Source organism: Magallana gigas, chromosome 6 (assembly GCF_963853765.1).
Source record: "Magallana gigas chromosome 6, xbMagGiga1.1, whole genome shotgun sequence".
Classification (NCBI taxonomy): domain Eukaryota; kingdom Metazoa; phylum Mollusca; class Bivalvia; order Ostreida; family Ostreidae; genus Magallana; species Magallana gigas.
In genome coordinates this window covers 22,108,895-22,122,386 of record NC_088858.1, presented here as the reverse complement: position 1 = coordinate 22,122,386, position 13,492 = coordinate 22,108,895, and the positions used below count along the sequence as shown (strand labels likewise).

The 13,492-nt window shown below is 32.7% G+C and overlaps 1 protein-coding gene across 3 annotated transcripts; it reads left to right on the top strand.

Annotated features, from left to right (window-relative positions):
• Positions 1 to 312: 312 nt before the first annotated feature.
• Positions 313 to 13,275, top strand: LOC105338991 (circularly permutated Ras protein 1). Of its 3 annotated transcripts, none has more exons than XM_011444360.4 (16): positions 313 to 430; positions 893 to 1,015; positions 1,446 to 1,631; positions 2,303 to 2,485; positions 2,905 to 3,064; positions 3,575 to 3,968; positions 4,448 to 4,686; positions 6,128 to 6,215; positions 6,434 to 6,640; positions 6,975 to 7,170; positions 8,304 to 8,549; positions 9,129 to 9,245; positions 9,923 to 10,018; positions 10,695 to 10,786; positions 10,896 to 11,019; positions 11,955 to 13,275. In XM_011444360.4, exons 2-16 carry the CDS (start codon positions 899 to 901, stop codon positions 12,132 to 12,134), a joined length of 2,625 nt encoding a protein of 874 aa, XP_011442662.3. In that variant the 5' UTR covers positions 313 to 430; positions 893 to 898; the 3' UTR covers positions 12,135 to 13,275. The 3 variants fall into 3 exon arrangements, with proteins under 3 accessions (XP_011442662.3, XP_065944940.1, XP_011442652.3); XM_066088868.1 differs by having other exon boundaries at positions 338 to 430; positions 869 to 1,015; positions 2,905 to 3,056; positions 3,576 to 3,968; XM_011444350.4 differs by having other exon boundaries at positions 338 to 430; positions 869 to 1,015.
• The last annotated feature ends 217 nt before the right edge of the window (positions 13,276 to 13,492 follow it).

Here is a 13,492-nt window from a genome sequence, read left to right as displayed (position 1 = left end):
ATCTGATTTTTGGAAAAAATCATTTAAGATAGTTCTGCCGTGTACGTCAGGGGGATCATACAATCCGGCAAAAAAATACCACGTGGAGATGCATGATATAGTAAATAATATTACAATATATAAAGATGCCATGGCTTGTCTAGGCGCAACTCACACGCAGTAGAAAACACTTTAGTATTTTCACAGAACTTAAGAACCTCTAACAACTTCATTTTATTATTTGAACGAGGAATTTTAAATTGATACAGTGTTTTCAAATCATCATTTTCTCTCGTATTGATCCGTGCTCCTGTAAAATCATTGTAATTTATATTTTTAGATTGATTATTTATATCAACCAATCAGCACGCGTGTTTATCTATAAAGTTATATATATACAGACGGTGGGGAAAACCAGCTTTCATAGAAACGAGAGATCTTCTTGTTACAGGTAAGACATGTTTATGTCATATGTAACCTATGTTTTGAATATATAAAACAATATGCCTTAATTAAGGTACATTGATTCAAATTATATGTCAAGTCTTAATTGTGCAAATAAAAGCCGCCTCTACAGTAATGCCTTTCGGAACAATTTTGACAACTTACAAGTATATTGAATTGTAATACTTATTTATAGAAGTTATTGGTCAATAATCAGAGTTGCAACAGCATATGCAATCAAACGTTAGATGACCTTGTGGTATAGCGCAATAAAATAATGGAATATTTTTTTTTTTAGATATTCCAAAGGCCTGTATAAATGTAGTAGTTAAATTGATAATCGATTGGGCAAGGGAGGTAATTCTAGTACTTTCACTACATACTGATAACATTACAGACTGTACCCTTAATTATTGATAACTGATATTATAACTATAATTTGCAGTTCAGCTGACATTCGTAATTAAAGGTAAATATGGAATTTGGTGGAGATCTCATTTATGTTGGCAAAACAGAGGAAGATGAAATCCCTGAGGAGGATGATATTGAGGAACAAATTGAGGAGTCAAGTCCTCAGAATGGAGATGAGGAGGTTTGTTATTATTAATATTGTTCTACAATGATGAATAAATATGATAAATTTCTCTCTGAAACACTTCTGAGATTGTACTAGCTAGGTGACAAACAATCATGTATGTATACATTCATTTCAAACTTATATATAATTGATTTTACATGCTTATAATATAATTATTATAATCTTTCTGCAGACTCTTTTGATTTATCTCTGAAAAACATCCATATAATTATTGGATCACTCTATGCTATTGTTAGAGGTTCTAATCTTTGCTAGCCAATTATGGTATTTTTTGGTCCAGTCTGCTCCCAATTTTTGGAGATTCAAAACCCTTAAATTGGCTAGCAAAAATGTTGGCCAGGTGGGAATTGAGAATTTCAGAATGTGGGCTAAGTGGGTTTAAACTGCAGCTCTTTTAAGGTTTTCATTTGATTCTGGTTTACAGACATGTTGCCTTGACATTTTGGACACTGCCGGCCAGGAAGAGTATTCCTCCTTGAGAGATGCCTATATGAGATCAGGAGATGGGTTTTTCATTGTGTACAGCATCGTCTCGCGAGCTTCCTTTGATGAAGCTGTCGCCATTTTTAGCCTTGTTCAGAATTTGGCTAACTCGGAAAACTCAGCTGCAGTAATTAGTTTAGGATTTTACTTAGAACCATTTAAACATATGACCTTGGACTTTCGGTATAGGAACGTATTAATAACAATCTAGACTATTTCTTGCATCAAAACAAGTTACTAGTAATAATGATGCGCATTGGTTTTGAGCAAAATATATATACAATTGTATATATATAACTTGTGTATATAGTATGCTCAAAATTTATGGATATCAAAGAGCCATGGCTGGCTGGCCAGCAATGAAAAAAAGGCCTTTGTCATACTGCTGTTTGACCCTACTGTACCCAAAGTCCAAGGTTCTAATTATATTCAGTGACTAGTGAATATCATGAATACACTAGTAAACTTATGTAATATATATATATATATATATATATATATATATATATATATATATATATATATATATATATATATATATATATATATATATATATATATATATATATATATATATATATATATATATATATACACATATTAAAAGAATTTTTTTAAAAATTATCTATTGCATTTAATTTTTTTAAAAATAATATCTAAGGGGTATATAGATTGGAAATGGATCACTGTAAAAGTTACATCTGCAATCTAGCAAGATTAATTCTTAAAATTAATTTTTTTTATTAAAATTCTTAATTGAGTGGTAATTTTGAATACATTCATGCATATCAATGGCAGATTCTCTGTGGAAACAAATGCGACTTGGAGGACCAGCGAGTGGTGACATATGAGGAGGGGCAGCAGGTGGCTGATAAGCTGGGCATTCCTTTCTGTGAGACATCCGCAAAAACTGGCACCAGGGTCAAGGAAGCGTTTGAAAAACTGGTGTTAGAAATTCCAACCCACAAATCTACTCAAAAAGTAAGATCACTGATTATCTTTAGTCCTCTTATGTTCATTCTTACCTAAATACAATGTATTCTTAATTTTTTATGATCTCGCAGAGGACATCTGAAACTGATAAATTTGTAATTAGTTCTATCATAGAGACTCTTGGGAATTTGACCTTGCATCCATATCCTAAGGAGCACAAATACATTGTATTTTCATAAGGGCAAAATAATTATATTATTCAGCTTTTGAAAATTCATGCAAAACTGTTGATCAAGTTGAATATACTACCGTATTCTTTTTTCATGACAGGTTCATTGTGAACCAATCAAGATCAAATAAAGATTTGTGTAATCTCTTTACAAAATATCAACAATGATATTATTAATGTGATACATTGATTTTTGTATAACACAAAGTCATTTTGAAAATTATTCTATTTTTCGCAGATAGTAATGCTTGGATCAGGCGCAGTGGGTAAATCAGCTCTGACCATCAGATACGTTTCTGACCAGTTTGTTGATAACTATGACCCAACCATAGAGGATTCTTACCGTAAAATGATAACAGTGAAAGGAAAGAAACGAGCAGCAGGAAAAGGAAATCTAGGTACTTAAAAAACATGATCCGTATAAAAAAGTTAAAGCATTTTTGAAAAGAAGAAATTTTAAAAAAAACTGACAATGTAAGAATGTTTATCTTTACCTAAATTAGCTGCTTTTGTGAAAGATGTAGTCTGTTTCTGATAGTCACATCTGGTATTCTTATTAAGTTTTTGAAATTATGTACCGTAAGTTGCATTTATCAACAAATTTTTATGTTGATTTATACCGTATATTCATTTTTTTTCCTGTGTCACAACATTTACACAAATGAAGGAAATGAGAATTAACCATTTTTTTTTTATAGGCGTCAGTCATTTTTTACGATTCAGAAAGTTTCTAATAGCTACTGATACCAGATAAAATTTCTGCATATTGTAAATTTTGCAATGTAAAAGTGATCACGAGAAAAGCTAAAAATTAGATCATTGAAAAAATTAAAGGATATAAACCATAATATGATGCAAACTATAAAAAAGACTAGTTTCTTAATAGTTTAAAATGATTTGGGTTTTAGGTGCAGGTAACTCGGGAAGTTTGAATAGCTCCAGAAGACAATCGAGAGTCCGGAGCTTCATGTCGTCCCTGAGTGGAATATTTACCTGGGGAAGGTCATGGAGACGGAGGTCAACCACTACGGACGACTTACCTGTCCAACAACAGCAGCAGCAACAAAGGGGGATCCCAAACAGGCGAGCCTCGGCTCCTCCCAGGAGGACTCATGCTAAGAACTGTACCAAAAACATCAAGTGCAAGAAAACAGACACCAATGTTATCTTGGTTTCCATGAAAGACCTTGACCAGATGGATAACGTTGCTACCGGCGATCCCGTGTACTGTGATAAATGCCAAGTCGTGCTGTCCTGTGTTTCAGATACAAAGCAAGATGGAGACAAATTGCTCTGGAAATGGTAGCTATAATATATTATTACTGTAAATTCCTAATTAAACACAAGGAATTAATATTTGCATAAAATCACCATGCAAACTCATTCCTAGCAGATTTTCATATCATGCTTTTATGTTTTTGACAGTGGAGAACTACTGTAAATCAACTTTTATTTGCGATGACTTTATTTGCAATTTTATTATTTACTAATTAAATAAACAGGTTTGCATTGACTACAAGGTATTTTTCGTGATTAAAATGTATATTATCTGGAAAATAATATACATGTATCAGAAACATTTCAGGACTGGTTTTGATAAGAAACATACAAAGGGGCTCTTTTCAACCTCACAAAAATTTCTCGCATTGGATTAAAAATTGGTTTACAGCATATCAAATTACAACAAAAATTGGCGCATGCTATTTTTAAAAATATTCTCGCTATACCATTTTGAAAATTGTGTACTATGCTAATAATATTTTTAATACTGCATTATTTAGCGAGTTTTGTGGGCATGAAAATGTCTCCACTGAAGTAAGAGAAGAGGAAATCCCCAAAGCAGACACCATTGATTATGCACTTTCAGCTCCGGAACCTCAAGAAGAACAAGTTGCCATGGGAGCAGAAGCTGAGAAAACGGAGGCTACGAAACCAGCTACAACAGGAAGTGGATATGTTGTATACTGTCTGGACATTAGTGGATCTATGGGAGGCACCACTCAACTCCCAGAGTTACAGGGTGAGTGGGATATCATATACATAGACATCTGTAGAACTGAAAACAAAACAAGAGATGTTTGTGAAACACTTATGCCCCCTCCCTTGGAAACATCCAGAAAGAAAATGAATGTAAACTTCAAATATTTGGAATTTTTCTAAGTTCAAGGGGCATAACTCTGTTGGATATTGCTCTATCATACTCAAAATCAAACTTGACCTAGATATTATTTTAATAAACCTGCATACCAAATTTCATATTAATATGTGCACCCTCTGCGAAGAAAATAAGCGGAAACTGCAAATAACTCTATTTTTTTAAGTCCAAGGGCCATAACTCTGTCGAAAATTGCTCGATCTGGACCTAGATATTATCATGATAAACCTGTCTACCAAATTTCATTTCAATATGTTTATCCTATGCGAAGAAAATGAGCGGAAACTGCAAATAACTCGAATTTTTCTAAGTCCAAGGGCCATAACTCTGTCGAAAATTGCACGATCCAACCCAATATCGAACTTGACCTAGATATTATCAAGATAAACCTGTATAACAAATTTCATTTCAATATGTTTATCCTATGCGAAGAAAATGAGAGGAAACTGCAAATAACTCAAATTTTTCTAAGTCCAAGGACCATAACTCTGTCGAAAATTGCTTGATCGTACCCAATATCGAACTTGACCTGAAATTATCATGATAAACCTGTATACCAAATTTCATTTCAATATGTCTATCCTTTGCAAAGAAAATGTTATCATTTTTAACTCAACTGAACCACAATTGTTTGTATGAAAGGCAGTGCTCTGTTAATATATGATTTTTTTAACATTTATGATGTCAAGAGCTTTAAAATAAGCCTCCATTTTGGCTCAACTCCAAACACCCTTAGGTCATGATTTGGACAAAGTGAATTTTTCATACTGAAGAAAGCTGAATGAATTTTATTCAAAAGAAATCGTACAAGAGAGCAGGCACATTCGTTTTAAAACTGTATTTTCAAACACCGACACCAGATTTAGTAGTACGAATTATGAAGAATACCCTGTTGAAAACCAACTCAAGATTCTTTAAATAGTGAGAAGATTAAAGAAAATGGGATCCGTACAGTGGGAGTTGTGAGGAATATTCTCATCCAACTGATGTTGTCATTGATAAAAAAGGATGTCATTTGGACACACTCTTTTTGTTGTTGTGTTTTTATAAACAATCCTTAATTTGTCAAAAACTAATGAATGTTTGTGAAATTTGTTGAATGAAAAATTACATGATATACAGTTAGATAACTTTTGATCAGAATCAGAAAATCTCACTCGGAGTAAATTAAATACTTATAATATATGAAAGAAAACTAATTTAATTGCTCATGGAGTAAATGAAAAAATATCTGTACAGTACAGTAATCTATAAGTCAATGATATGTTAAATACATTAAATATTTCAATTACATGTATTTTAATAGCCGAGTGGAAGAGACAAAGAGATGGAAATCTTGCTTCTGGAGGTGACCAAGTGACAAGACTTCAGGCTATACAAGAGGCCCTGAGAAGGTTAGTAATGAAACAATTTTTTTTTTTTAATAATTTTATCATTTTGGAGAATTGAATAATGAAAAATGTAAATTTATTCAAAACATGATACATCATGCACTTTGAATTTTAAAAAAAAGGGAGTTTGAGAGTTGTCATTTCGTAATAACATGTATCAATAACACTGTGCATAATTTTCAGTACGTTGCATAGGTATTTTGGTTAAACTTTTTCTTCAGACAAATTGAGCGTCTCCACCTAGAAAATCCAGAGCGGCGAGTAATTTTCATCACGTTTGAGTCGGCAGTGGAAGTTTACGGGGACTGCACAAGTGACACCATACAAGAAGTTCCTAGCAATATCCACAATGAGTTTGATCCCCTACTCTCATATGGCGAGAAATATTCAAGGGAGCACCACATCAAACCTCTCAGCGAGTCTTATGAGTAATTACAATTACCGTATATAGCCCAGTAAAATTCTTACCAAATTTATTCGAGAATTGCATTAGAGTATGGCTTTCAAGACACAAAGAATGATATCAAATATGTTATCTTAAAAACAAAAATTAGTATATATGTAGAAATCTGCAAAGCAATCAAGCTCAAATGCTAAAGAAAAAAAAAAGAAAGTTTTTCATTTTATTTTAAATAGATGCTCATAAAATATATTCCCAGTAGGTTAAAATTTATGGAGAGAGATTTTGAAACATCAAATTAATTGTTACATGCATGTGTTACCAAAATTAAAACTATTAATATTGTTTTTTTCTTTAACCAGTAAAATGAAAACCATAATTGACATGTTGAGGCCCAAAGGATGTACAAGTCTTGGGCCCGCCCTCTCTGTTGCCATGGGAATTGTCAATGGTTCAGTGGGATCTGAAATAGTCTTGTGCACTGATGGGGCCCCCAATGGGGGCATAGGAAGCCTGAGCAGCTGTGGAGTTGAGTCAGGCAACCACTTCTATATAAAGGTAGGCAATGTGCTAATTCTTTTGAATTTATAGAAATCCAATACGGCAAAAAGAAAAGCATGTATTGATTTTAAAAAGTTTCCACTTTATCAAATATTAAACCCCTTTTCCTTGTATATTTAAGAAATAAACAACGTTATTTAGTGAACATGGCGTTATGAATAGCAACTGCTCTGCTGGCATATTTTCCATGATGCGCTAGCGCGCATCATGGAAAATATGCCAGCAGAGCAGTTGCTATTCATAACGCCATCTTCACTAAATAATCCTTGTTTATTACTTATATTTGCATTTTACCACTCGCAAATACCATGTATTAGCGTAGACCTTGACAGCTATTGCATCAAAATAAACATTCAGACTGTATAAATGTATCTTTTTAATCCACATAAATTTGTAAACAGAATCAATGGTTTGTTATAACAGTAATTCCTTTAAAATGTTATTATAAGACATGTTATAATTAAATAGGCCTACATCAATTTTTATGGAGTTGGAGAAAAACACATGATGTTTGGTATAGTGGTTAAAATCTATAACGTCATGGAAAAGTATATGACGTCATACCTTTAAGACGTCATAGTATACAGACAGAGCAATTGCGATTATAGAAAAATAATTGCAGTTCCTCCGTATGGACTTACAGTGGGAAAGAACAATGGATATGCAAATATAGTTCTCTAACTCCTACTTTCATGTGGATAATTACTATGAGATACAAACTTTTAAACTTAATATATATATAAACATGTTATTACCATAACTGATTTTGAGAAAACAGCTTTGGAACACAGGAACCTGGTGTTATATATTTTTCTCATGGTAAAAAATATATACCCTCTATCTAATAATACATTCCACAATTTTCATTCCACTCTGCTCCCCATAGATGTTAATATGGAGAGCGGAATGGACCAAACACCCTTGGGATTCCAAAGATGGAATAATTCAGGCATGAGTTACATGTACATGTATTAAATAAATGAAAACAAGAATTCAGCAAATTGGTGTAAGTTTAGAACAGGATGTATATAAACAAGACGACTGGCCATGGGTTTCCTTCAATGGCATTTCACTATTCATTACATGTATTAACTTACCTGTATATAATATTGTCTCTCTCCACTTGGAAGGCAGGAGAATATGCCAAAGAGAAGAATATAACCATCTCTATCCTAGCCGTGGAGGGAGAGAGGACAGGACTAGAGAAGGTCAGCAAGTGTGCTGAGATTTCTGGGGGAACCATCAATGTGCTCAACCCCTTGGAGATATCTCGCCAGCTTCGACTCATCTCACAGAATTACATCATTGCTACCTATGTGACTATTACACTCTTTCTCCATCCTGAGCTGGAAGTTGATGATCCCAGGTTTCCAAAGGTATGTTAATTCTTTTATAATTCATGTTTAAATGGAAAGAAAAATAATTAATTTTCTGCAAGTGAAACTGAAGGCAAAATTTGCAAAAATGAATAAAACTGTAGAGAAAAATAACATTTGGCAATAGAGAATTCCTGTATAAGAAAGACTTAGTAGAAACTTGCATTGGTTTTCCTGGAGATCTCTTCCTTTTGCAAATCTTTATTGGCATAGAAATATAATTTTTGTCCCTCAATCTTGCTTGTAAGCAGTATCAAATTTTTGAGGAACACAAATATTATCTCGTAATACTTCTGGATTTTATTTTTACACTTCATTGGTAATCAGATACTTCATTAATAATAATGTAATACACCTAGACATTAAAGTCAATTTTACTATGTTTTTGTAGTAAACGTTATCAAACTACATTTTGAATAGCTGAAACATTCAGAAAAAAAACATTACCTTTATATTTTTCCCCCCGCTTTATAATACTGACTTTACTTTGAACTTTCCCAAAATGTTGTTTATGTAGTATAAATATGAATTTCCTCTTACACAGCAAATGCAATATTTTAATAAGGGTACATTTTGCAGGGAAGCAGTAAGATAGTGAAGGAAATCGGCAGTGCTACAAAAGATACAGACATGACGTTCGTGTATAAATTGAAAAATCCTGGAAAAAAATTGGACATTGAAAAAATACCATTTCAAGTAAGGAGGATTTTTAAGATTGTAAAAAATAATAATTATGGTACTGCATAACATACATGTTAGTCAATAAGATTTTTTTAAGTTCTTCCACTTGTTACTTTCTGAAAGACAAAATAACAAGTACACATACACCCAGCTGGCAAAGTAATAAATGCCAAGAGGAAGTGAATGAACAAATTGGAGCAATTTTACATGATATAATTTATGTATATTATAATAAGCAATCGTCTAAAAAAAAACCAAGATTTTGTAATTTTTAAAGCATGTTTTACTGTGCTGGTTTATTACACCTAATAAACATGATTAATTATACCGTAACTACAATTACATTTATACCTGGGTGTAAGCAATCCAGGTACCTGGCAAATGTTTCAATATACTGTAAACCAATATTATTCTTGACGACTTTATTTCGCGAATCCCCGAGATGTCAACCAGTTTGTGATGATTAATTTTTGCGACCTATCCTTATCCACACCTGTTTATTTTTTTTATTACAACTGTATGGCAAATATACTGTTCCACAGCAAGAAATATTTGCGACAATGAGGCTTTCCCGAACCTTGCAAAAATTTCTCGCATGCGAATAAAAAGTTGGTTTACAGCTCTCTCTCATATCTCTCTCTCTCTTAGATGCATCAAATACCTGGTACTTATTAAGTTGGTTTTCCCTACAGGTTCAGGTTTCTTATACATTAAAAGATGGCAGAAAAATGCTGAGAACTATCAGCAAATCTTTATCAACCACAGATAGCAGAGAGGCCATGGAAGAGGTATATATAAACCAATCAGCTGGGTATACCTGCAGATACCCACTGGCCATTATCATTTATTTACAAAGTGGCACTATGTCAATGTTAATGCATGCATCAGTTTTACATGAAAATTATTTCATATTGCAGAGAATTTGGAAAAAGCAAATTGTACAAACAATATTGATTTAGACAGATTAATACCCATGATAATTCTGTTTATGTGTGCTCATTCAATGGTCTCATTTTTACTATTCATTGTGAGAGACAGATGAACAGACAACATGTACCCCAGTAAACTTTGTTTGCGGGGGTATAACAACTTGTTTTCCAAGATCAGTATGGACTTATTCTGTACATAAATTCAGTTGAAAGTCGAAGCAAATTTGTGATGTAAAATAAGTTATCTGAAGATGATATTGTGATACATGTACCGTGTACCCCTTTTTTTTGCATGTCACAAAATTTGCGAAAATAGGGAATATGTGTGTAGCATTTTTAATTTGCGCCAGTCACTTTTTGCTATTTAAAAAGTTTCTTTAGAATATAATTTCTGCGTATTCAATATTTTGTGATTTAAAAGATGTTGCTAAAAAAGCGAAAATTAGATCATCACGAAAATTACCGGATATACGGTATGTTATCATGATGTGTGGTTTATCGAGTTTTAAATTCAATTTGAAATCTTCGTTTGTAGGCCATGAATGTAAGTGTGGTCGGAACAGCAGCAGTACAGAAAACCGCTTATCTGGCCAGCAAAGGCGACCTGGAAAATGCCCGCTCACACTTGTAAGTCAAAAGATTTGCCATGCACAAGTCGATCAACTTACCTAATTATGTATTACAGTTAAATTGAAAGGTAACTAATTATTACAATATTTGTCATCTTTTTTGTCAGATTATCCAATAAACTCATGATTTCCAAAGGCTCACGAAATCTTAAACAAAAAGAGGACAAAGTGGCCTTTATGGAGGAGAGCAAAACATTGTCTAGCGTCGTAAACAAGCTTCACAAGGAAAGGGTTAGTATTAAAGCCGGTCTTAAAGCCGACAGAAATTCTTAAAAGCATTTGATCTCCATTATAATAGTTCCAATCACTCTACTGCCATTGGGGTTATAATTACTGGTCAAGAAAGATAGGGTCGGTAATCGGAGATAAAAGGGAAATAATGCTTATTTATGAATTCATGTTGGGTTTAAGGAGACCCTTTGAACACTATTGAGAAAGATTTTACTAACGTTGGAAAAACTGTATACCATTAAGGTGTGTATATTGAGGTTTTCCTTATCTATTTCAACATGTGCTTTTTTCAAACCTCATTCTGTAGGTTGTCCAATATTTTTGTCTAAACGGAAATTATTTCATGGGTAAATGATTTTCTTATCATTCAAATTTCGGCATGTGGTATATTTATTCTGGCCTGGTCCATTATTACAATCCTGGCCACGGCACCAAATGTAACCTATCCTGTTACAATTACATTGGGTCACGAGATAAAAAGATTAAAGAACCTGATGTATTTAATTCATTGATAGTCAACCTTCTTTTATCAAAGCCCAGCCTTGATGAAAAAACTCTCTTAAACACTTGATCCTTCAAACATAGACAATGTATATATATAAGAGGCTCAAAGGCCATAATGCTCACCTGAGCACCAATTGCAAAATTTTTTTATCAACTCAGCCTTAATGTATGAATAAAAAATATCCTGAAAATTACTTAAAAGCTTTTGGCAGCAAAACAAACTTTAATTCCTTTCACCCAAGAATGCTATGGGCCAATTTTGATTTAAATGTTGCCCAGTTGTTTGTGAGAAGAAGTGGAAAAAGTAAAAAGTTTGCAGAGGGACACTGGACAACAATGTTCGTTTGAGCTTTTAGCTCAGATGAGCCAAAAAAAGATACCGGTACATGTACTAGGAACTATAAGATATCTCTTTTCTGCTTGATTCACAGAAAGGCTCCAGTTTGAGGGCTTGTGGTTTTTCTGATCTTGACACAACCGTTCTACATCAGAATGCGGCACAGTCATCAAGCAAATTATATGGAGCGTCTCGTAAGATGGAGTTGATGAGAAAACGCACGGAAACAAACCAGGCAGTATCTGCTGCTTATTATGGTATTCAACAAATGTAATCAATTTTGGCTCTGTTATTTCGCCTGGCTGGTAAATTAATTGTATACAAAGACTACTAGCTAAAGTGCATTATAACAGGAAAAAACTGTCTCCCCAACATGTTATTAAACCAATAATCGTACTTGTGCATGAATATGGGATATGTATTGTGAATATCATACATTGTATAGTAAATGTATTGAGCTTAAACATTTCTTCTGATTTGTCACAATTGACACACATGTATATATTGCACAAGAACATCAAACACATTTCCGGTACAACTGTGTATTACATTGGGAAAACCAAACCCACAAACTAATCACATGTGAAATTGTAATTAATACTTTTAGCTACATCATGTCAAACAAAATGCTAGCCATGACTCGGATATGGAAACTCACATGTATTGTCTTTTGTTTTTAGTACATGTAATTATATAAATTGACTTCATTTTATGGGTCAAATCCAATTCATGTAATAATATTACTTTTACATGACACATGAAATATTTTTATATTATTTTGTTACTTATTTATTACATTTTATGGACCAATTACATAGTTTGATTCACATATTTTTTTGTCATCCTTATAGACATGATATACCAATGAAATTTAAATATCGAGCACATAGCTGCAGTTTTATTTTATTTTATTTGTATCATCTCGAGTAATTAATCAATATTGTATTACTACTGTATGTTGTAATGTACATGTATTAAATGACTTGACTTGACTCAACTGGACTTACAAGATGCTATTTTTTATACCAATAACAAAAATATTTTCAAATGTCTTGCATGATCCAATACCTGTATCCTATTAGATTGTAAATGTACTTCTTGTATATTTTTAACTCATCTTGACAGCTGTACATTATTTTTATATACTGTATGCAAAAATAGTGCTTTTAAATTATTTAATGCTTTTACATTTTAGTCCTGTTATCTGTACTTTTTACTTACTAGTATTTTTTTTTTTAAGCATTCATTTAGAAATATTTTTAGCCAGGTCAATGCTTTTAGTGATTACTGGTAAGTTTATATTTGTTACAATACTGCAAGCAGATTTGTTTAATATACATGTATACTGTTAGACATTAACAATAGAGTTAATAGTGTGTTGGTTGTACATGTTTAAATAAAACAGTTGAATTATTTGTTTTGTTTCAATTATTGATGGATATTACATACTAAATGAAATTATACTGACCAGTCATTGATGATTTCATCAACATTTTACAACCCCTACAAATGAAATTTATTTTTTAGGGGAATGGATGTGGGGTTTCCAACCATTTTGGATTAAATCAACATACCTGTCTGTTTGTCAGTAAACATCATGGTTTTGTCTTAATATCAGTCTCAAAACTGTTT

Coding starts and splice junctions, on each gene's coding strand:
- LOC105338991 (XM_011444360.4), top strand. CDS start 899: ATGGAATTTGGTGGAGATCTCATTTATGTTGGCAAAACAGAGGAAGAT. Junction 4,687..6,127: donor TCAACTCCCAGAGTTACAGG/GTGAGTGGGATA, acceptor GTATTTTAATAG/CCGAGTGGAAGAGACAAAGA. Junction 11,020..11,954: donor ACAAGCTTCACAAGGAAAGG/GTTAGTATTAAA, acceptor CTTGATTCACAG/AAAGGCTCCAGTTTGAGGGC.